Raw genomic sequence first — 25,915 nt, 5'->3', positions numbered from 1 at the left:
TTCCTCTAGAACCATTCTCAAAAACAACAACAACAACAACAATAAACACTTCTTGGTAAGGGTTCAGCCTAAGAAACGGAACCATTAGGAGACAATACAAGAGATTTATAGCAAGATACTGGCTTACTAGATTGTGGGATGGTTTGGCATGTTGAAATCCTGAGGATGGGCCATTAGGACCTTCAGCCATGAATTGAACATACTTCCAATCGGTGGAATTGATGTCATCTTTAAGGAAGTTTGAGCCCTGCTCTTAAGGACTTTCAACTGCTTGAATCGGGCCAACTCAGATTACCTGTTACCCCTTTCTCGGTCAACCGATTATGGACTGTGATCACTTCTACAAAATGTTTGCAACCCCTAGCTTTGTATATAATTAAACAACTGTGGACTGTAGTATAGGCAAGTGGCCATGTAAAATTGATCACCACACTAATCTTCGTTAAGAAACTAGTTAAGGAAAAAATGATACTTGGTACACCAGAATACTATGTAGGTGTTAGAAATGAGGTTGTAGGTCAATTTATTGAAATGACCTTTGACAACTGTTTCAATGAGTGAAACACTTGAGTTAAAAAACAGTATGCATTGTTCTAGTTTTGCAGAATTCTATACAAAATTCTGCATACTTATATGCATATACTGAAGCATGCTCACCAAAATATTAACAGTGGTGAGTTGGTACTTCCATGCACTTTGTTCTTTGGACTTTCCTGTACTAATGTACTAATGTGCTTGTTTTCAATGTCCAGGCATCATTGTCAGTAAAATATGAAAGTACTTATGCTTAAAAATTTTAAAACCCTCTCAAGAATTAAATATTGTACTAAGATATGGCATGTGTTGACAAAAAGTCTCTAGATGACAGAGGTTCTGAAACTCATTACTTTAAAACATGTGTGTCAAATAAAGAAAAAACTGTATTGGACTTAGACCTTTAAATGGATATCCTATCAATACAGTTAGACCTTGATAATTTGGGATGCCTCTCTATTCTTTCAAACACAGAGAAAGGACAATGTTCTCTAACAATCCCCATCAAATGTAGCCATTTTCAAAGCTAAGGGAAATCCCTCCAAGGGCGATGAAGTCTGCAGTGATAAGCAGAAACCAAAACTAAATGGCTCCACAAAGGCTCAAGAAACTAGATAGAGCTAGCAATTTACTATTATGTTTGGGAGTCCAGACCTCATGCCCTTTGGGAGACATGAACATGAACACCATCGTAAACCCAGGTGTTATCTCGTGACCACCTTGAGGACCCCTGCCATGCAGGTTAGGTGTAAGTCCTACCCTGTAGTCTTTTCAATTTTAAGAGACAAGTGCTTTTAGTTTAATCTGGCGAGATTTGTTACAAATATTACTTTAGGGATGACTTATCCTGGTATTTGGTGACAGTTGAAAAGAACCTAAAATACTTCAAGCCTATGTTTCCGATTCCATGCGCACAAGATAATATAGCAGTCCTGAGACTGTGATCCTTAGCATGGACTGCTTGCAAGGGTGGACTCTGGCTGGAGCAGGAAATGTGGATTTCAGGAGTTTCCACCATTCCATCACTGGTAAGAGCTATGCTCAAACTGTACAATGTGGCTTATTCTGGACACCCGCTTTCTTAAGCTCGATCCTGTCTGATCTCAGAAGCTAAGTAGGGTCGGGCCTTGATAGTACTTGGATGGGAGACCACCTAGCAATACCAAGTACTGTAGGCGTAAAAAATAAAAAAATAAGGGATTGTAAGCCAACAAGGTCCTTGCAATCTGTGAGGTCAACCAAGGGTAGCCTTGCCTAAAAAAAAAAAAAAGAAAAGAAAAGAAAAGAAAAGAAAAGAAAAGAAAAGAAAAGAAAAGAAAAGAAAAGAAAAGAAAAAGAAAGAAAGAAAGAAAGAAAGAAAGAAAGAAAGAAAGAGAAAGAAAGAAAAAAGAAAGAAAGAAAGAAAAAAGAAAGAAGGAAAAGAAATGAACACCTGCTTTCTTTACTGAAGACTGGAATTTTGGTACACGCCAAGCAGACGCTGCTTACACGACCAGCTCCCAGTAAGCACTGATCTCTAATGAGGCCCTATCACAGACATCTCCCACGTGTGGCCAAATACAATGTAGGATTTAAGTGAGACCTAAGTAACAGCACAGGAAGGAGATTCTTGGAAGCTTCCACCTGATTTCCTGCAGACATCTCCCACATACCTTCTCCTGTTACTGACTTTGCTTTGCACACTTTCAGTGTAATATGGTCCTAAGCCCAGCTACGTTCTGAGTCATCCAAGCAAATCACAGACCCTGAAGGCAGTCTTAATAAGTACATAGAAGTCTGTAAAGATGTAGAGAAAATTAAGAAAATGAATGTATCTCCATTACATAAACGTCGCTAAGTAAAGCCCTTTAACCCAATACACTTAACACCATGGTGTCTGAAGTATGGAATGGCATCAGAAGCTTTCTCCTCAGAGGCTCCACTATCATGCTATGTCCCCTCCCCACATATGCTCTTTCTTCAAAGAATCTTTTTTTAAACCTCTACAACATATATAACCCCACGTTATTTCTATTTTCAGTATTTGCCTACTCCCTGCTAAAGATGTGTCACACGCATTAACTACATAGATCATCACACTCATTAATTTATCTGTATAGTCACACAAGAAAATATTTTGTTTTTGAATACTGATTGAGTCTTATTCCTTAATTCTGATCTTATATGTCTTATAATAATGTAGTACTATCTTATCAGAAGTCCTTAACTGTAAAGGATTCATAGTGATCATTTTTCAAATTCTGTTGTACATAATTTACCAGTTTAATCAAACTGATGCTCATTGAGAAACTAAAACACATGATTAATGGAATTATGAAATGGAAAATACTACTAAATACTCCTTGCCAGAGACCATTATCTATGTATTCACACATACACATGTACACACATACATATTTATGAATCTGATTATACTATGAAGGCCACAGTCTGCTGTCACAAAACCCATAGTATGTTCTTCTCCTGTCATTACAATGTCCTTGCCATCACTTTAATAGCCCCATGTTATTACAGAAATACGTAATTTAAACGAATTCTTATTGATGAACACTGTTATTTCCATTTTAAAAATTGTGTGGCATTATTGATCTTTTTTACTGGTTGAATCTCATAATCATAAGTTTCTATACTATGACTGCCAAATCAGAGTCGCACCTTATACACTGTTAAATACTGATTTTCAAAGGATGGGTTTTTACCAAGAAAAAAAGCATGTGAAATATCATTCCTACACCAGTAATGAATACATCTGAAGTTTGATAAAAGAAATGCTGCAATTAGTAGGCAATCATATCAAAAGCCTGCATGGAAATGCAAAAACTTAAAAGCAATGATGAACTCAAGATTAAAGACAACTTTTGTCACTGGTAACTATATCTAATACTTTTAATGCATTGCTTTGAACCCTTAACATTGTTGAAAAGTTGCAACTGTGCTATGTGCAGTAGCCAGTTATTGCAGTTTCAGTCTGCATCATGAGAAAAATGACAAAACAGAGTTGAATTTATACTGTACCTAACAGTGGAACACCAGACAAAAATCCAAATAATAAGAACCCAACCTCAAAACTAAGGCTGAGGATAGGTCAGGAGCCGACTGCAATAGGATGCTTCTGAAATAATGCTGTGGAATGCAGTACCCATTGTTATTTCTGCATTTCAACTTATCGGTTTCTCCGATTTATTGTCACAGGTTTCCTCATCCAGATACGATTTTAAAATATTACACATTTTCTCCCTTTGATTCATTTAACAAACAAGTACTGAGCTCACATACAAGGTGCTCATGAAAGTTAAGGCTATAGATTCAGCAGTAAACAAGCTTCCTGCTGTCGAGCATGCTGCATTCTAGTGGACACCAATTTTAACACCGAACATTAGAGTTTTGTAAATACTTGGACAAATTGTTACTTCTAAGGCTTGTCTCTTGAAGGATAAGTTTAACTGTCAGAGGTTCTGGCTGAAGCCTTACTACACCACTTGTAATAGTTTTGGGATCACTGGGATATGTTGAGCTATGGCTGAAGCGCTCACTTTAATGAAACAAATGTTCTCCTTCCTTCGAGTCTGGATGAAATTTATCTCCAACATGGTTTCTGTGGTGAATTTTAAAATATGAACTTGACCTAAAGTGCTTACCACATATCTCACATTTGTAGGGTTTTACCCTTGTGTGAACTCTCTGATGAGACTGTAGATGCGCCAACTGACTGAAGTCCTTACCACACACCTCACATTTGTATGGCTTTTCTCCGGTGTGGACTCTCTGATGAAGTTTAAGATGTGAGGCCTTACTTAAGTGCTTACCGCACTCCCAACACATATATGGCTTCTCTCCTGTGTGGATGCTCTGATGCACAACAAGATCCAAGCTTGTCTTGTAGCCTTTCCCGCATTCCTCACATCTGTATGGCTTTTCTCCAGTGTGGACTTTCTGATGGGCTTTCAGGTACGATTTCCGACCAAAACTCTTCCCACACTCTTCACATGTGAATGGTTTTTCTCCACTGTGGACTCGCTGATGGGCCAAAAGATGTGAGGCCCATCTGAAACTCTTCCCACATTCCTTACAATGATAGGGTTTCTTTTCTGTGTGGATCCTCTGATGGTAATAAAGATCTGCCCTAGAATAGCTTTTTCCACACTCCTCACATTTGTATGGTTTCTGTCCCATGTGGACACTCTTATGGACATGAAGATGTGAGCTCCAACTGAAGCACTTCCCACACTCCTCACATTTGTATGGTTTCTCTCCTGTGTGGACCACACAATGACTATTAAGTCCTGATCTACGACGGAAGTTCTTCCCACATATATCACATCTGAACGGTTTCTCCCCAGTATGGACCCTCTGATGGTTCTGAAGATGGTAAGCATGAATGAAAGCCCTCCCACATTCTTCACATTTATAAGGTTTCTCTCCTGTGTGTAATTTGCAATGGTCACTAAGTGTTGATCTACGACTGAAGCCTTTCCCACACTGCTCACATTTGAACGGCTTCTCTACAGTGTGGACTTTCTGATGAGTTTGCAGACGTGAGCTTTGACTGAATTCCTTACCACACTTATCACACTTATAACGTTTTTCTCCCAAGTGAACTCTCTGATGAATACGGAGTGCTGAGCTATGGAAGAAGCTTTTTCCACACTCATGACATGTATGAGACCTGTCTCCTGAGCTTAACTGTTGATGAAGATCAAAGTTGGAGAAAACACTGAAGAATTTTTTACACACCTTTCCCTGGTAAGGTTTCTGGCCTGTGTGAGTTATAGACAGTTCTGCCCCAACCTGGCTGGGTGAATCACCCTGTCCGGGGAACTGAAAACTAGTTATGATGGAGTCTTGACATCTGATTAAGTCAGCTACAATCAGTTGCCAGATTTGCCAGCAGGAAAGTTCTTCGTTTAGTTCTTCTGGAACAGTCTCCAGGTCATGTTGGTTCTTGCCTCCTAGAAAGACAGAGAATGCAGAGATGTGGACAAGTGAAGGCTTTATTCATTGTCTTCAAGTTTTCAGGTTGGAGAAGCATGAGACTTTAATGGATCCAGGGACTATTCACTATGTCCTTTGGGTACATATCATGGTCTCTGGTTTACATGCCTACAGAAACCAAGAGGTAGTCTAGTAGGTGCCTATCCATCGAACATCAGTAAAGCCAATTCAGAACTACCCCGAGTCTCCTATGTGATGCACGAGTTAGAAATAAAGGCTTCATAACAAAATTGATAATATGATACATGATGTTAATCTGTTGCTATTTCTACTGAATTTCATAATGAGCATATATTCTTGGATAAATTTTACAGCAAATAATTATATATACAATAAAGTATAAATCAATGCAAACTTTAAGGAAAAGCAGTAGCAGAACCAATTTTTTGTATATTTGGGTTTATGTTACATATCCTTAGGTACTAAAATCTTTTAATCTTACCAAAAAAGGAGTATGGACTTTACCCTCCACTTTGGAGAGATGAGCTCTGACCCCGTGAAATGCCATGCCTGAAAAGAGTTCCTGAGGTTCTTGGGTCACATTGGCTGGTCTAACAACACAATTTACAAGTGAGGCTGACCACACCAGAAAGACCAAGAATGTGATTTCGGATGGAGTTTTCATTTACCCTCTGGTGTGGACCAGGAGACTGAAAATAGCCACATGAAACTATTCAACGTACACTGGCCATGTGATGGAGCTCCGATAATTACTTTCGACAATGAGGCTCAAGTGAGCTTCCCTGATTGGCAATACCCTGTGTATACTTCCACACCTTCACGTTGGAAAGTAATGCTGAAACACCTTGACTCCATGCAGAGAGGACGATGGGAGCTCTGCGTCTGGTTTTCTCTAGATTCCCTTTCACATGCCTTTTCTGTTACTTGATTTTAAGAAGTATCCTTCTCCACAATAAACTCTAACCATGAGTTCAAAGGCATTCAGTGAGTTCCATCAGGCCTTGCAGAAAATCATTCAATCTTAAGGTAGTTTGGGGTACCACCATCCCTGCCCCCGGCAAACTTGCAGCAGGGATCAAGTATAGGAGGAGTGTAAACTGACCCTCTGAACTTTGAAGTAGGCTAAACTCTTTGTACTCCTATATATCAAAAACCTAGAATTGTTTGTATATATCTAAAGTCTTCCTGAAAATTCTGTATAATATTGGTAGTTCGTCTTATTTTTATGGGTTGATACATACAGTAACTTAAATATCTGAAATAGAAAAGAGACAGGAAACTACAATTTTGCTACGAAGCTATGTCTGCACCCCACAGGAATACACAAAGGTTGATGCTAATGATGAGAAAGTCAATGGTATGAAAAAGAACACACGAGGACCTACATAAGTTTCTTCTGAGGTTTCTAGATTGTCTCTTTCAAAACATAGTGTAGAAAAACTTTGGAGATGAACTGGGCTTTCACATAAGTTTTTCAGATTGAAAACTGCAGCCTCAGCTGTAAACTAATTTAAAATCATACAATTAAGTATTTGGAAAAAAGAATCAGGACAGAAACCATGAGAGTGGGAATAGGGTCATTACATGAACTGTCTTACCAAGTCATACATATAAACCCACACACATGGATATTTCTTTTGGTTAGGCTCAAAGATGAATTCCTTAGTATACCTTGTGGTCTAAAAAGTGTGAAAACTTGGTTTAGGAACTTAGCAAGGCCTTGATTAAACAAATTCTTCAAATGGGAAAATAAGTTCCAAGGGTGAAACTTGGAAAAATATCAGTAGGTGAGTGTGCACCTCCTGATAGATACTGTAGTTTATAGTTAAATCTAACAAATTGTCACTTTAAAATAGTTTTTTGGGGGAGACGCGGAAGTCTCTCTGAGGATGTGACAATTCTGAGTAGGCCATTTCCCGATACCCTCCAGATTATAATGTTCACTGGCTGAAAATGTAACAATATGTCTCTATAAAAATAAAGGGAAATCATGGGAAATTATCATTCTTTAACATTTAATGGTTAAATTTGTAGAAAACTAAGCCAAAGAAATATACACTATATTTCCCGCCAAAAATGATCAGGAAGACAATTAGCTGTGTGGCTGGTGTTACTTTCATTTTCACTCTTCCCCTGCCAGCACCTGATGACAGCGACATGGATGTTGACCTCGTAAGAAGCAAATGGGCCACAGAAGGGCAAATGATGCAGAGGAAAGGCAGCCTGCAAGCTGATTACTGTCTGAGAGCTCAGGTTTTTTATCCCCCGTTTGTGACAGGCATATCAAAGAGCAGACACCTCGTGAAAAAAAAGTATTACTCCCCAGAAATGAAGATGCCTCCTAAAGAAGGCTCCAGGAGAGCCACGGGGAAGGCATGTTCCTCAGTGTGGTCATGACCACAATGACTACAAGTTTCCCTGGAATACGGGTCAAGTGCACATGCACAAACACTCGATCACGCTAAGGATATCTATGTAAGTAGAAACTGTGTAGGCAGCCATTCGGAGACAAGAAATGTTGTGCAATAGCCTTAATTTGTTGTGGTTTACGTATCACTTATTAGCTGTCTCCATGAGTCACGGAGTGACTTGGGGTGAAAAGGAAGCATGAAGGACTCGGCACCGGCTTCTTATGCAGGTTTTAGACTGTCCTTTGAAAACAATATGGAAAAATTTTAGATATAAATAAATTGGTCTTTCATGTCAGTTTTTCAAATTGAAAAGGACAGACCTTTAGTGAACTATAAAATAAATTTAGAAGTCTACAATAAGCACTTACTATGAAAGCATCACCACCAGCAGGGAAGACAGTTAAAGTCCAAACTCCAGAACCTATGAACGTCATTACACAGCAAAGAGGAATCCAGTTGCAGATTTATTAAGGTTGCTAATGAGCTGACCATGAAAACAGAAAGAGAATCTGAGATAAGATGAGAGGGACCAATGTAACCAGAAGCATCCTGAAAGGTGGAAGAATGGCAGAGTACAGAAGAAGGGTCAGGAAGGCAACATCATTGGCTTTGAAAATGGAGGAAGTGGAACAAGGGCCAAGGAAGTGGCCAGGCCCTAAATACTGGTAATCCAAGGAAAAGGTTTCTGCCTTAGACCAGAGGTCCTCAACCTTTGTGGCACCAGGGACTGGTGCTCCTATGAGAATCTAATGCCTGATAATTTGAGGTAGAGCTGAGACGGTGATGCTGGTGCTGGGGAGTGGCTGTAACTACAGATGAAGCTTTGCTTGCTCATCCATTGCTCACCTCCTGCTGTGTGGCTCGATTCATAATAGGCCATGGACTGGCACCAAGGGCTGGAGACCCCTACCCTAGAGCATCCAGAAAGAAGTGCAGCCTTACAGACACCCTGATTTTAGTCCAGTGGAATATGTCAGACTTCATACCTAAAGAACTAAAAAATAAAATTTTGTTGTTAGCCCGGCTATGTTTATAGTAATGTTTCAGCTCCAATAGGGAATATACAGTATCCTTGGCAGGTCTGAAAAACAGGAGAAAGGATAATGTGGGTGGAAAAAATGGAGCAAGAGGAAAAGGATAGGAGATATACTTAGGGAGGGAGTAGGGATGCAGAGCAGACCACAGGGGACTCCAAGGGCCACTTTAAGTGGTTTTACCTTTAAGGAAGAAAAAGAAGCCATAAAGGATTTTGAACAGAGAAATGGCAATCTGACTTGCATGTCCAAAGGATAACTTTGGCTGCTATATGAAGAACAACCTAGGATGGAAAGTGAGGGAGCAGGGTAACCTGTATGAAGGTGGCCATAATAATCCAGAAAGAGGTCTGCGGCAATTTAGACCATGGTGAGAGAAATCAGCACAGAGAGAAGTAAAACAGATGGCGTGACGGCTGACTCCAGCACTCACTGTTGCTTGGTTCTTACCTGAATTCCCTTTTCTTTGGGTTGCCATCTTCATCATCCAAAATTTTTCCCCCTTTACTAAGTGGATCATGCCTTGTTTGAATGGTTGATGCCCTGTGAACATGCAAAGTCACATGTTTAAAACCCTGGTAAATTTGGTTCCCACTGCACACTCTTCAAGTCATCAGAAACGGTGTTTTTCAAACCCTTTTTTTCACGGCCTATTTGAAAAAATGCCATTTGTCAAGACCCATACATATATGTAGAACGAGTTCCAAAGTACTCCTCAGTTTTTTTAATAAGCATGAGGGCTGATGTTATCTAATTTAATTTCCTTAAAAATTGATATGGGGACTCAGTAGGGATTTTTTTTTTTGATTTAGGATTATTAAGTTTATTATTAGTAGTATGTTGGTTTTTATAACTCATGATAGGGTCAAAAATAAAGTAAGTGTAGCAGTATAGTGTCCAGTTACAGTTCTTTAACAAAACACAAATTTGCCTGTTGATAAAAAACAAAGTAATTTTTTCTTTGTGTCCCACATATCTTAGAAGGGTCTGATCCTCAAACTCAGGAAGCTATTTCAAGGGCCCCAAAGCCTTGAACACTCCAGGACACAATGCCACTCCTGAGAGCTAATACTGAGTGACAAAGAGCACTTGTCCTCACCCACAGAGACCAGGTTCCTAAAGTTCTCCAGCATCACATCTCGGTACAGCTTCTTCTGGGCGGCATCCAGCAGCCCCAGCTCCTCCTCGGTGAAGATCACAGCCACGTCCTTGAATGTCACTTCCTCCTACAATGCCAAACACAGGCAGCCTCTAACTCATGACCAACCTGCACTTGGAGAAGGGCAGCACTGAGCAGATGCTACCTTCTTGTCTGTCACTTTCAAACAGAATGGCTAACATTCCCTGACTGTTCCTTGATTTCCTCTGTGAACCTAAACAGGTTACTCATATTTTATGTATTGAAATGAAGATGAAATCAAGAACCTCCTCAGCTAGCAGCTCTAAGGAGTAACTGCAGAAACAGAACTAAGTGCCTGGCAAAACCAGCAAAACTGGATATTTTTAACAAAGGTTAAACTTTAGTTTATAACTTGAAACAACCAAGATGTCCTCCAGGTAGTGAATGGATGAACTGTGGTACATTCGGACCACAGCATAATTTAGTGCTAAAAAGAAATGAGCTATCAAGCCACAAAAAGACCTGGAGTTACCACATATTACTAAGTAAAAACAAGTCTGAAAAGCTACATATTCATGATTCCAACTAAATGACATCCTGGAAAAAGGTAAAATTATGGAAACTATAAAAAAGATCCGTAGTTGCCAATGACTGGGGGAAGGGAGGGATGAACAGGAAGAGCACAGAGGATTTTTTAGAGCTGTATGTGATAGCATAATGGTGGAGACATGTTATTCATTATAAATTAGTCCAAACCCAGAGAATACACAATGCTAAGAATGAATCCTAATGTAAACTATGGACTCTGGGTGGCAATGATATGTCAACATAGGGTCATTTACTGTAATGAATGTACCAATGTGGCGGGGGATGTTAACAGTGGTGGAGGCTGTGCACGTGTGGGACAGAGGTTACTGGGAACTCTAACTCTGTACCTTCTGAATTTTACAGTAAATGCAAAACTGTCCTCAAATATAAAGTCCATTATAAAAAAACAGATACACGCACAAACCTAAGGTTATACATTATTTTGAAAAAATTAACACATTAAGGAATAAAAGTAGATTAATAAGTAAAGGACATGCCAGGTATGACTCGGACATTGGAAAGACAGAATCTAGTTCTTCCTGTGTGAAAATCTCCAACGATATTACACAATGATATTGTATAAAGCAGCAGTTAAGAGCCTATCGTTCTGTGCCATATTTGAATAGTCTGTCTATAAAATTCCAACATGGCATGTATCAAATGTCCTTTTTCAATACTCAGCTCCTAATACACTGAGAATCAAAAATATACATATTATTTAGAGAAATAATTTTTTGGAGAGAAAGGTAAGAAAAGTGTCACTGCAGTGTTGCTTGAGGTAATAAAACTCCTAAACCACCTTAATGTCTGAGTGGTAAATAGTTGAAAATAAAAAAGTCTATCAATTGAATAGGAATAGTAAATAATCATAAATTACAAATGTTATACAATATTAAGTGAAAAAACACAATCTAATAATAGATGTAGGTCATGAATATTAATATAAGTATGAATGCCCATGAGAAAAAGAGTATAAGAAAATAAAGAGTTAATGTGTCAGCAGTGAAGTAATAAAGTGGGAGAACCGGTCATTCCTATTAATTTGTCCACACTTATTTTTTAAATAAAAAGAATAGTGACAAAAAGAAAAAAAAAAAACAAAACCCCAAACACTAAAAACAAGGGCAAAACAAGCAGGTCTCTAAGTGCCTGGTGGTTCCTTGAGTCATTTCAAGTAAAAAATAAATAAACATGTGACCTTCTGAATAGTGAGATGGAATTTTAACAGTAAAGAAAGGTGAGCCATATCCACCTTGACTGTGGTCATTTTTTCTTCTTAGTTCTGCAAATGTACAGATTTCTGAGCTATGGATAACTGTGCCTGGTAGTACCTGGAAAGACAGAAAAAGCACATGAAAGGCTGACCAGGGATGTTGTTCACCTCCATGAAGGAGCCTCTTCCTTGGGGTGGCTGCTACTTTACACGGCTTGAAGAGCAGATCTCAGCATGAGTTCTCTATACCTGCACAACACACACACTGATACAATCTCCAGTGTTGCCTTGTAGCTCCCAAGGTAGCCATATCGGATTCTGATGTGATGTAACTTGGGACAATAGAAAGCATTGAGCAACAATCATCTCTAGTGAGTGAAGTTGCTGTGTGTGATAGTATTATGCTGTGGACGATGTCTGGGTTCAAACCTAGTTCAACTTCTCACTTAGTTGAGTCATTCTGGGCAAATTAGTAACATCTCTTTTTTACAATTTTGTCATCTGTACAACTGAGAAAATATTACTGCCAAATCATTCAACAGTTGAGAGCTGCTCAGCACTTCAAATACTATCGAGATTTATTTTTGAAGCTATAGTAAAAACGATGGTACTCTGTAATGTGAAATTGCTCTTATAAATCAGATTTCCACCAAAAAACATTATATAAAAGACCTTTAGAAGCAGAAAGGTGCAGGAGTAAGGAATTTATACTAGGCAAAAAAAAAAAAAAAAAAAAAAACCAACTTGGTTATTGCGAGGTCAGTTTCCTTTAGAGGATGGCAGGTGTCTATCAGGCAAATTTCCTAACTCATGCTGATCTGGTGATTCCTGATTCACCGGTTTAAGGTTCCATTTCTGAGAGAGCCAAAACTATAATGACGTCTCCATTCGGGGACATGGAACTTAGCATAAACAACTCCATTCGGGGCCTGTTGTCTTGTTTTTAATCCCTCTGTCCTTGAGCAATCAGATATTCTGACCTCCTCACCCCCTCCTCCTTTCCAGCCAAAAATAGTTTGGGATTTAGTCTAGCTTCCTACAGGGAGACACTGCAGCTGGAGTTAAGACATCCGGACTCATGGTTTTCAGGGAAGTGAGGACTTCCCAAAACCAACAGTACTAATAACAAGAAGCCATCATTCACCCCCTGCTAGGAACTGTGTTAATACTTTTACTTACACTATCTCGTTTAATTCTCAAATCACAATATCAGGAAGGTAGTAACGTCATCCCACTTTTAGAGAAAAACATCAAAGACAGAGAAATTTAGGTAACTCGCCCAATGCCCTATGCGGAACCGGGAGAGAGAGCGGACGGTGCGCGACCCCGGCAGACGGAAAGCGCTTCAGACCCTCCAACTAGGCGAAGTACGACCCAACAGCCACAAACCCAGAGGCTCCGCCGAGAGGAACGCCACCCGCCGCCCCAGCCCTAAAACCACCGCTCTGACGCAGCTTTTTCCTCCTAAGCCAATGGCCGGGTCCAGTGGCACCCCGAAAAGTTTGGAAGAGTCGTGAAAAAAGGAATCGACTCACCACAGCGAAGGGAAACACGACCGCTACCTGAGCACCGAGAGCGGAAGTGCGTCGAGGGAATACACTTCCCAGAATTCCCCTGCCCCAGGGCTTTGTACGGCGTAACCGAGTCTCGGCCGTGGACTACACTTCCCAGAATTCTCCTTCCCCGGGAGCCTGTACAGAGTATCCGAGTCTTTACGCGACTCGTAGACTACACTTCCCAGAAATCCAGAGAACACAGTGCAAGCTCTCGCCCTCCTCCGGCGGAAGTGCTTGTGACCTTGCGGAGATGTTGGACAATTTCTACAAAACCTGCGGGGACTAAATTCACATTGCCAACTTCAGGCTGGGAGTGTGGATACCTACGCTGATGGCTAGTGTTACCTTCTCTTGAATCCGCGAGCGGAAAATTTTCGGTAGACATGACTTCCTGAAGCCTAAATGTCTTCAATTAGTAAAAATTTTGTTGGAAGAGTAGACAGGAGGTATAAGATTAAAAAAATTAATCTGCAACTGGGACATGTTCTATTTAGGAGCCTTAGAGAGTCGAGAGGAGGGTAATATTTTGTACAATCAGAATTAAAGCTGAGAATGAAGAATGGGCGAGTAGTGATTTTGGAGAGGTGGTATTAACCTCTACTCTTGATGGGGTGGTATCAGTGGTTTGATAGGATATAATCAAGAATCGCGTGTAAAGTTACTCAACACCATTAGTCATAATATAAATGCAAATTAATAATAACACTGCATTCTGGCCAAAAAAACTACAATTAGCAGGGGAAAAAATTATAAAATGTCTATACTTTTCTAGTAGTGTAAATTGGTACAACCACTTTGGAACTTTTTTTTTTTTTGGAAGTATCTAGTAGAATTACATATGTTCATACCCATAACTCTTTGGTTTAACCCACACAGACATTCCTCAGATTGCTATATTAATATATTCAGCCAATGATGGTTTCCAGTAGGCTCATAACCACTACTTTTAAAAGCCTAAAGTGGAAACTACTCAGTGATCATCTATAATAGAGGAAATTATTGGTAAATTTACTCATTGTAAAAATAGGCACTAATGAGAGTGAATAAAATTCATCTAGCCTCCCAATTTGAATTTCCTAATGTTGAGGAAATTAAGGTTGACACAGAATAGTAAATACTGTATGATTCCATTCTGTAAAATACAAACACAGGTTCACCAAATCTATCATGTTAGGAGTTAATAAGTGCCATAGTAAAAGGATTGTGACTAGAATGAGGCATCAGGGGAGTTTCTAGGATGTTAAATTTGTCCTGGTCCTCTAAGAAATGGACACTAAAAATTTAATGTACAAGAATATCATTAAGGGAAAGGCAGGAAGCTAGGGAAGGCTATAAGAATCATGACCTTGATGCAAAGGTGATCCTTGCCTGGATTAGTACTTAACATAATGGTTGCCAGGTATTGATTTCTAATTCCACCATTCCTTCTACATTTATGGATCAGCTTTCTACTATAAGAGTTTACATTTTTTTCTCCCATCCTATTTCCCATCTTTCTTCATATTACATTATAAACATTTATTGTGATGTTCAAATTCTTCAAATTTGTTCCTTTTCTCTTCAAGGCGATTACATTAGTCACTGAAATACAGTTTCTTTCATTTATTTTTGCTTTAGAGTTCTGTATTTTCTTCCCCCTCCCCTTTTTTTTTATCATGTAAAACATTAATATGGTTCTAACAATCAGAACCCTGTAAAAGAGATGATCAGAGAAATGTATTGTGTGCATTTTAAATCCTGAAGATGGCTGGAATTAGAGCAGCCTGGTGGTGGACTTTGCAGAACTCAAGTAATTTGGGCAAACCTGTGTTCAAATCCATCATTAACATATATAGCGTTCTGACCTCAGGTACCTTACTGAACCTCTTGAAGACTTCACTTTTAAATAAAATAAGGAGACAAATAGTGTTATATTAGAGGAGTTAATATTAATTGCATGTTGGACTCAGCCCAATGCCTGGTAAATACTAGATATTTATTAACAATATCAATATCAAATAAATATTTTGCAATCAAATTACAAGAGATCTTATACATAAGTGTTAATGTTAGTGTATGACTCATTTTCATTCTTTTCTATATAGACTCCAGTGTAATTCTTGGGCTCAAAGATTTCTTATAAAGTCTTGGTAAATTGTACAAGTAAACCTATAGATGAATTTTGTTCAATAATTTAACACTTAATAGATTAATTCTAATGATTTAAAATGTTTTAAGTGATGTTCACTGGCTATATTTATTTGTTACATCTTGTGGATGTGAGGAGTGAAACTGAAATAGTGCATATCCACCTGTATATACGTAAGAATGCTGAGAAATTAGAATTAGCTGCTCTGTAATATTGTTCTACTGCCAACAGTCTGGTTTGCTGCATTTGATAAATTTTGAGAATGAGGAAATAACTAGAGGACAATAATTAGAGGTTCTCAACTATGGTTGAATTATTAGGCCCCAAATGGCCAATAGGGCCGAAATACGAAAACCTTGGTTTAGAAAGTATCCTCATGAGAACAATATTGCCTTCTAGGGAGGGCTTGTATATTGTAGAATTTTTTAAAAACTTACTTTTTGTGCATAAAGCACTCTCTCTCTCACACACACACACACATACACATACACACAATATATAAACAGAATGCAGTTCATCTGTGACATTAAAATTTCACAGAGTAGAAGATCAAGTTAAAGAAAGTCAAAAAAGGGTCTTTAAGGAGACTAATAAAAAAATTAAGGAATATTGGCATCAGTATTGATAAAAAAATCATGTGTCACTGAAAAACACTTTCTATGTAGCCAACATTATTCTAAGTACTTATAAATAACTTTATTTAATCCTGGGAAAATCTTAGGTGAATTCTATCCATATCCACAATTGATAAATAATTAAATTGAGGCATAGAAAAGTAAAGCTTTTACATAGGGCTGAATGGCTAGTAAGATCTAGGATTTTCATAAGTAATTCTGACTCAAGAGTCCATACTTTCTACTCCACATTAGACTTGCCTACTCCAATGATCTGTCTGGTCCATTTGATTATAGATATTCCAAATGTACTGATGGTCTCTGAACCTTATCAGTCTCCTTCTGAGAAACCTGAGTGAATACTAAGGATTAAATGCGGGCAGAAGTTAGGAAGGGCTCTCTCATCAATAATTCAAAAGGGACCAGCCTTTCACTAAGTAACTGGGATTTTACCCGTGAGATATTATAACTGCAGGGTTCTCAGCTGGCTAAGAATCTTATTTCCTTCAGATTTTCTCACCATCAGCTAAAGCTTTTCTTCATAATCCACCTGTTTTTTTAATTTATTCTTTGAAAGGTTAATTCCCTGAGCATTATAATCATTATAAAGCTTGGGGTCTATGGCCATACCACCCTGAATATGCCCGATCTTGTCTGATCTCAGAAGCTAAGCAGGGTTGGGCCTGGTTAGTACTTGGATAGGAGGTTTGGGTGACTGTCTGAGAGATGGAAATCATCTGTTGCTTTAATGACCAATAACATTATTTTTCCAATTTTCTTTTAGCAAAAGAACCACCAAAGGTTAGCCAAATCAATACATAGCCATCTCATTAACATCTTCACTCCTCAGCTTCAGTTACAAGAAAGTGTGGTCACATAATTAAGTTGCGATCAATAGAACCAACAGAGTCATGAAGAAATAGAAGAAATAGAAAATCTAAATTGAAAAATAACAAGGAGATTGAATCAGTAATCAAAAATATCCCCAGAAAGAAAAACTCAGGACCAGATGGCTTTACTGATGAATTCCACCGAACACTTAAAGAGGAATTAATCCAACTTTGCTCAAACTTTTCCAAATAATTGAAGAGAAAACCTTTCCAAAATCATTTAACGAGGCCAGCATCACCCTCATACCACAGCCAGATGGGGGACATTACAAGAAAGATAAATACAGGCCAATATCTCTGATGAATATGATGCAAAAATCCCCCCCTCTAAATTCTAGCACACCAAACACAGTAGCACATTAAAAAAAACCATACACCATGATCAAGTTGTATTTATCCCTGTCGTGCAAAGACAGTTCAACATATGCAAATCGATAAATGTGATCAACTGCATTAACACAATAAAGGATAAAAATCATATAATCCATTAGTAGATGCAGAGAAGACATTCAACAAAACCCAACATCTTTTTATGATGAAAACTCACAACAAATTAGGTGTAAAAAGAATGCACCTCATAATCATAAAGGCCATATATGGCAAGCCCACAACTAATATACTCAACAGTGAAAAAACTCTTAAGTTTTTTTATGTAAGATTAGGAATAAGATAAGATGCCTACTCTCACTGCTCCTATTCAACAGTAAGAGAAGTCTAACTAAAGCAATTAGCCAAGAAAAAGAAATAAAAGATATTCAAATCAGAAAGGAAAAAGTAAATTTGTCTTTGTTTACAAAGAGCATGATCTTATATAGAGAAAACCCTAATAATGCTACCAAAATTGTAGAACTAATACATTCTATAGTTAGGATACAAAATCGTCATACAAAATTCAACTGCATTTCTACATATTAACAACAATTGGAAAGAGAAATTACGAAAACTATCCCATTTACAATAAAACAATAAACTACTTAGGAATAGTTTAAACAAGGAGGTGAAAGACCTGTATAATGAAAACTGTAAGACTTTGATAAAAGACACTGAAGAAGACATGAATAAATGGAACCAATCCTATGTTCATGGATCAGCAGAATTAATATTTTTAAGATGTCCATACTTCCCCAAAGTAACTTATAGATTCAATGTAATTCCCATCATTTTCCAACGGCATTTTTCACATAGATAAAACAATCCAAAAAAAAAAAAATGTATATGGGACCAAAAAAGACCTTAAGTAGCCAAAGAAGTCTTGAGAAATAAGAAGAAAGCTGGAGGCATCACATTTCCTGATTCAAACTATGTTACAAAGCTATGGTAATCGAAAGAGTATAGTACTGGCATAAAAACAGATACATCGACCAATGGAATAGAATAGAAAGCACACATATGTGATCACCTAATCTTTAACAAGGGGACCAAGAACACACAATGGGGGAAGGATAGTCTCTTCAAAAAATGGTGCCAAGACAACAATATCCATACAAAATTGGACCCTTATCTTACCTCATACACAAAAATAAACTAAAAATGTATTAAGACTGAAATCTAAGACTTGAAATTGTAAAATTCTTAGAAGAAAAAGTAGAGGACAATATTGATAATGGTCTTGGCAATGATTTCATGGATAAGACACCAAAAGCCCATGGAACAAAAACAAAAATAAACAAGTAGGACTATACCAAACTTGTGAGAGACGCTGGCAGTCCTGGCAGGATGCCTGGTGCTTGGAGCAACAAGGTCACACTACAGGGAGGGCGCACAGGCCTTCCCTATTCTGAGACTTCTTGCTCTAGGCACAAGGATAAGAAAAGGAGGGGGAGTAGCTTATAACAGGGCGGTGGCTTTGAGGCTGAATTTGGCAGTTGGCTGTAAACTGTAATTACTAATCTTATAAACCAGCTTTGTGAGAGGGAGAATAAAAAGCCATGGAGACAGGGGTCTGGAAGCTAGCATGGCCATTCATTCCCCCTCCCTTATCCATGTTAGTTAATGTATTTCCAGACTCTGACTCTTCTTCCTAACCCTCTCTGCAACAAAACTAAAGAAAAGGAAGCAATCAACAGTAAAAAGGCAACCTACGGAGTGGGAGAAAACATCTGTAAATTATATCTGATAAAGGGTTAATCTCCAAAATATATAAGAAAGTCTTACAACAATAAAAAAAAATGAACAGTTCAATTTTTAAAATGGACTAAAAACTTGAATAGATATTTCCCCAAACACACACACACACACACACACACACACACACACACACACACACACACAAATGGCTAAAAGGTATATGAAAAATGCTCAATGTCACTAATCATCAGGGAAATTCAAATCAAAACTACAACAAAATATCAGTTCACTCCTGTCAGGATGAATATTATTTTTTAAAAAAAGACAAGTGTTGGAGAGGATATAGGAGAATTGAAATCCTTGCACACTGTTGGTGGGATGCAAACTGGTGCAACCACTATGGAACAGTATGTATATTCCTCAGAAAATTAAAAATATAATTACCATATGATCTAGTAATCCCACTTTTGGGTATGTATGTAAAATAATTGGAAGTAGGGTCTCAAGGAGATATTTAAACACCTATGTTCATAGAAGCACTGTTTACACTAACTGAGAGGTGGAAGCAACCCAAATGTCCATTGACAAATGAATTGATAAACAAAATGTGACATACAACGGAGTATAATTCTACCTTTAAGAAGAATGAAATCTTTTGATACGCTACAACATGAATGAGCTTTGAAGACATTAGCTAAGTGAAATAAGCCAGTCACAAAAAGTAAATAAAATATGAGTCCACTTATAAGAGGTGTTTAAAGTAATCAGATTCACAGAAACACAAAGTAGAATGGTGGTTGCTAGGGGCTGGGGGGAGAGGGGAAATGGGAAGTTACTAATCTAGGGGCATACAGTTCAGTTAAGCAAGACGGGTAAGTTCCAGAGACCTGCTGTACGACATTGTAACTATAGTCAACGATGATGTATTGTACACTTAAAAATTTGTTAAGAGGGTAAATTTCATGTTAAGTGTTACTATAATAAAATAAAAACTTTAAATTCTAACATTTAACTTTGTAGTTGCATTTGCTGACTAATCTTAATGTGATTCATATACATATATAAATTGGAATGTATTGAATTACATGTGAAAATCAACAACTTATATAAATACAAAATAATAAAATTTAATCAAGTTTTAAGTAATTCAAAATTTTTTTTCAAGCAAAATTAAAACAATATTAAAGAGAACAGGAAGAGAAGACAAAGGAACAAAAATTAGAGATAAAGAGAAAACAAATAATAAAAGAACTAAATCTAACCACCTCAATAATTACATTAAATGTAAATGATTAAAACATACCAAATAAAGATGTGAAGTTAGAGTGGATGAAAATAATAATCCAGTCAATTGGTTGTCTACGAGAAATCCACTAAATATTAAGATCAAGATAAGTTAAAGTTTTAGGAGATTGGATTAAACATGGTGGAGTGAGAGACGTTCCCAGATCTCTCCCCTTGAAACAATAATAAGCTGAACATCGAAAACTCAACAAAAAACACCCAAACTGCACACCAGCATGTCTGAGCGTGCGATCTGCGTCTAAGAGCTACCACAGGTCAGAACACCCAGGTGTCGGGCGGTGGACTGGGAGAAACAAAGAAGCTGCCTCTCGCAGCCACAGGAGCTACCTGTGAAAGGAGGGGGAGGGGAGAAGGAGCGGTGAGTTCACTGAACGGCCCTGCCTGCCTGGGAGAGTTGTGAGCTTCACACTGCTGGCGGCAGTACCCAGTCATCAGGACAGAAGGCAGAGAAAAGGGGACGGCAGAAAAGTGGGGACAGCAAAGAAACAACAGTTGATTTTTACCCACCATGGCTGCAAAACTGAGGCTGAGCCACAGCACCCATCCCCCAACCCAGAGGGCCCCTCCCTCCATTCCTGCCAAGATCTATCATCGCGGAGCCCCGGGGGAATCTGAGCAAATGCTATGGAAACTGTCACTAATACTGACAGAAACTGAGAGTGAGGGTAGCGGGTGTGATTAAACATCTATAAGGAAAAAAAGAGACATTATTAAGACTTTATATAAAGCGGCGATCCAAGAGGCTTAGATGCCACCTACTGGAACCGAAAAGAAAAACACCTTCTTTGCAACAGGCTATGGACCCTTATATAATAAATCTTCTTTCTGGAAAAAAAAGAAGCAGAAAACACTTCCATTAATGCCTAGGCAGAGAAATAGTCCATCGAACACCATGAACAACCAAGGTGACAAGGCATCTCAGAAAGAAAGAGAAAAATCTCCAGAAAATAAGCTTCAGACATAGAAATATGCGACTTAAATGAAAGAGAATTCAGGATGGTGCTTCTGATAAAACTCAATGAGATTTGAAACGAATCATATCAACAATTTCAGGAACTGAAAAAACAGCTAGATGAGCAGAATGAGTTCGTTAGCAAGGAGATTGAAACCTTCAAAAAGAACCTAGAGATAAAAGAATCTGGAGATAAAGATAAGTTAAAATTTTTTAAATGGAAAATGATATACCATGCAAACACTAATCATAATAAATAGCAATGACTATATAAATATTAATATCAGTATCGGACAATGTAGACCTCAAAAGAATGAATATTACATAATGATAAAAGATAAAAGGTCATTTCATCAAGAACCTTAAATATTTATAGATTTAACAACAGAGCTCTAAAGTAGCCAAAGAAAAACACAGAATTCAAAAGAGAAACAGGTGAATCCACGATAACATCTGGTAACTTAAACAGCCCTCTCTCAGCAATTGATAGGACAAGTAGACCAAAAATTAGTAAGGCTATAGATGACATTCACAACATGATTAATAAATTTGACCTAACTGATCTGATATTTATAGACTACTCTATCCAACCACAGTAGGATATATATTCTTTCTAAGTACACACAGAAAAATATTCACTAAAAGGGAATATGTTCTAGGCCATGAGACAAACCTTAACAACTTGAAAATAACTGAAATTATATAAAATGTGTGCTCTAATCACAATGAAATGAAAATATTAATTAGGAACAGATAGATACCTGACTAATCCCCCAATATATGGAAATTTTAAAACAGATTACTAAATAATCCAAGAGGAAGTTAGTCACAAAGAACATCAGAAAACACTTTGAATCAAAAGGAAATGAAAGTGCAACATAAAAAAATGTTGTACCATAGAGCCAAAGCAGTGCTGAGAGAAATAAATACAATTAGATGATTATATTAGAAAAAAATCTCAAATCATGAGATTAGCTTTCATCTTAAAAAATTAGAAGAGCAGGCTCAAATAAACTCATTAAAAATTCATGACAGGTTTGGATGTTTTTACATCAATAGGAGTCACTATAGTAAAGCTGGTGAATTACTAACACTGAATAGGCTGAGCATAAGGAAAGGATTCTATTCCTGTTTTAACTGGCCTGGTAACTTAAAATTTTGAATTGTCCAGTCCTGTGTCAATGTCTTGATATATGTCAGGCCTCAAGAAAACCCTCTGATTAACCTCTGAAGGACTAAGGAAAAAAATATTCATGTACCCTGACCACCTGACATGCCTTATTCAGACCTGCTGACATCCAGGATCTAGACCGCCAGTCCCCTAGAGGACAAACATCTCAGACCAAACCAGAGGCTAAGAATGCAGGACTGATTCTTCTTCAGAATGTACCTTTATTATAAGAACTCTTAGTTTTTTTTTTCTTCTTCAAAATACTAGGTATTGCCTAGTTGTGTTTTTGTTTTGCAAACCTTAAGACCCTTGAATAGGATATGGTTCCATAGTATAGCGGTTAGCACATCTGCTGTCCATGCAGAAGGTCCTAGGTTCACACCCCAGTGAAGCCATGGTTCATAGCCTATGGCCATGCCACCCTGAACAAGTCCAACGTCTGATCTTGGAAGCTAAGCAGGATTGGGCCTGGTTAGTACTTGGATGGGAGACCACCTAAGAAGACCAGGTGCTGTAGGCATTAAAAAGAAAGACTGTTGAATAAATCTTTATCATTTATTTCTAAAAGAAAGAAGAGCAAAGTAGACAAAAGGCAAGCAGAAGAACATAATTCAGATTTTAAAAAAATTGAAAATGGAAGTTGAGGAAACCAATAAAACCAGGAGCTAGTTCTTTGAAAAGAGCAAGAAAATGGATAAACCTCAAGCCACGATAACCCAGAAAAAAAAAAGAAAAACAAAATCACCAATATCAGGAATGAAAAAAGGAACATTTCTATAGTCTCCTGTCTGGAGCCATTTTGAGAAGCCATTATGAGGCACTGAAGAAGTCTCGTAGCTAAAAGCCATGGTGTGGCTGATGAGTTTAAAACAATGGTCACCTTGGTAAGCCTCATAAAGTCACCTTTTAAGGTAATGGAATGTTATACTACCATGGAAACAAGGACATGTAGGATCTTATGTAATTGACAAGCATTGTTTTAGATATGTATGGTGTGCTTTGCTATGGTAACGTGGTGATTGATTATGGTATTCAAAAATCACATAAAAAGGCTATGCTAAATAAACTCGGGGCTGCAGCTCTGACTGTATGCCCTCCCGGAAAGATCTTTCCTGTCTTCTCTTTTTTCCCTTAGGCTTCACCCCCCTCTTCAGTGCTGATCGACTTTAGCTGGCTGGCTCCAGCAGTCTCCACAGAAATTAAAAGAATAATGGTATATGTAAGGAGCTGCTCCCAATTATCAAGCCTCATTACTGTCATTACTAAACCAGGCCACCACTGAGGAGGCCTCCTAATTAGAACTAATAGCAACAAATAAAGCTGTCTTGAATGTCACCGCGTACTAATCCCAGAGTGGCCAAGCTAAAACTTAAAATTATTGTGGTTATTACAAAAACAAAAATATGGTCCACCAAACAATGCCCCGCCCCCCTGAACCCATTCAAAACTTTGGTACTGTAAATTTGTGGATTTAGCCTCTCTGATCATTTGGACCACAGAAAAGTCCATCTCAAAGATGCAAGCCTTACTCCCAAGAGGTCAATCAATAGCTACCTAGCCCTAACATGACTATTAATATCCCTATGTACCCACTAGCTACCACGGCACCAATTGACATACTCAAGGCCCTCCTCCACAGCTTCACTGAACCCTATATCCATTACCCCTTTAACAGCGTCCACCAATAGCAATCCCTTACCTCTTGCCACTGGTCGGGACCAAGCAGTTCTTGGTGCTCTGATTGCCTACTAGAAATACACACCAATATGCTTCATTGGTGGTATTTTGGTCCTCATAAAATACTCAATAACTAATTTTATCATTTTATTGATACTGAGTAGGTCACGCTGGTGTGTCTGGTGGCCCTTCAAAATTTAAAAGGGGAAAACACCTATTAGGAATATCACTGGACACCAAGTCTTTGACATTCCAATACCTTTCTCTTATAGGCAGTAATAAACTTGTCATGACCCCAGTGAAACTGCCATCTCCATCTTAAGTCAGATGCTCAAATAAATGAACATTTATATTAGTTTAAGACCTGTGATACTGTTATAAGAAATATATATTTGGTCTTCATCCCCAGTTCCTGGCACAGAGCTCCTAAATCCCTTGGAATTTAATGTGTGATAGGAGTCTCTTTTGGCTTAATGAGACAACTCATGACAGGCCCTCATTTAGCTTTAGGATGGAGGCTGGTTGCTGGGAAAACCACAGCATGATTGAAGTTGGAACTTTCAGTTCCTCATCATGACTTCCAGGAAGGGGAGAGAGTCTGCAGGTTGAGTTCACTCACTCATGTTCGGTGATTTAACCCATCATGTCTACACATTGGAACTTCCACAAAACCCCTAAATGATGGGGTTGGGAAACTTCCAAGTTGGTGAACCCATCTAAGTGCTGGGAGGATGGCACATTTAGAGAAGCATGGAAGTACCAAGCCCCACACTCATACTCACTTTATGTCCTTCTTCTATTTTGCTTTTCCTGAATTGTATCCTCTATAATGTCCTGGAATATTAAGTAAACTATTTTCCTGAGTTCCATGAGTTGTTATGGCAAATTATTAAACTTGAGGGGGTTGTGGAAACATCCGATTTATAGCTAGTCTGTCAGAAGTATGGGAGGCCCAGGACTTGCAACTAGACTCTGAAGTGGGGGAGTCTTTTGGGTCTGAGCCCTTAACCTGTGAGGCCTACAGCTAACTGGGTAGTTAGTGTCAGAACTGAACTGAATCACCAGACATCCAGGGGGTGTTGGAGAGCTGGAGAAGGGGTATGAAAAGCCCCCACACACTGGGTGTCAGAGGTGTTAGGAGTAAAACCTGTTCAAAAGCTCAAATCCAATGCCCTTACTTACATTTCACCATGCTAAACAGACCTCAGGAAATCTGCTACTTCCTATTAAATTGGTAAATATCCATTACACCCAATTAAAGAAGTATTAAGAACTTATGACCCACAAGAAGTCCTCATTGCCTCTTCTAAAACACTATTTCTCCTTTCGACAGCACCATCTGGCCCGTCCTTAAGCCTACTGAAAATGAATGGCCCTTTAGGCAGACTACAACCTCAGTGTAGTGCTACCTCTAATAAGGCTCCTACCCTGAATATTACTGAAATTCAGTTATTAATCCAGCCAGTATGTTTTACTCTGTCCTCATTTCTCCAGTATCACAGCCACAATTTACATTTACCTTTGAAGGATCCCAGTGTATATACATTCATTTATCTATAACCCATCTCAGCAGCTTGCCATGGTTCAAAAGGTATGCAGACAGGACTTTCAAGGGCTTACACTGCCCCCAAGCACTGAGTGATAGTATGGCATTACATGGATGAACCTGTACTAAGCAAAGGAATTCATGAAGTCCTTGCAT

General features: G+C 38.3%; 1 protein-coding gene and 1 pseudogene across 3 annotated transcripts in view; one reads left to right on the top strand and one right to left on the bottom strand.

Moving 5' to 3' along the window:
* LOC107499119 (zinc finger protein 234-like) overlaps positions 1-13,449 on the bottom strand; it is a 32,246-nt gene extending 18,797 nt beyond the window's left edge. Inside the window, exons 1-5 of one of the 3 annotated variants that reach the window (XM_036232453.1) lie at positions 13,389-13,449; positions 11,893-11,971; positions 10,032-10,158; positions 9,383-9,475; positions 2,773-5,483 (exon numbers count right to left, since the gene is read on the bottom strand). In XM_036232453.1, the coding sequence (XP_036088346.1) occupies positions 4,069-5,483; positions 9,383-9,475; positions 10,032-10,158; positions 11,893-11,907 (1,650 nt within the window). In that variant the 5' untranslated portion in view covers positions 11,908-11,971; positions 13,389-13,449 and the 3' untranslated portion in view covers positions 2,773-4,068. The other 2 variants (XM_036232454.1, XM_036232455.1) reach the window with 2 other exon arrangements.
* A 9,491-nt stretch (positions 13,450-22,940) lies between these two features.
* LOC118611765 lies at positions 22,941-23,056 on the top strand (annotated as a pseudogene).
* Positions 23,057-25,915: the final 2,859 nt, after the last annotated feature.

The sequence above is a fragment of the Rousettus aegyptiacus genome, unplaced genomic scaffold (assembly GCF_014176215.1).
Source record: "Rousettus aegyptiacus isolate mRouAeg1 unplaced genomic scaffold, mRouAeg1.p scaffold_m13_p_14, whole genome shotgun sequence".
NCBI classification, from domain to species: domain Eukaryota; kingdom Metazoa; phylum Chordata; class Mammalia; order Chiroptera; family Pteropodidae; genus Rousettus; species Rousettus aegyptiacus.
This window is presented reverse-complemented; position numbering and strand designations above follow the sequence as displayed.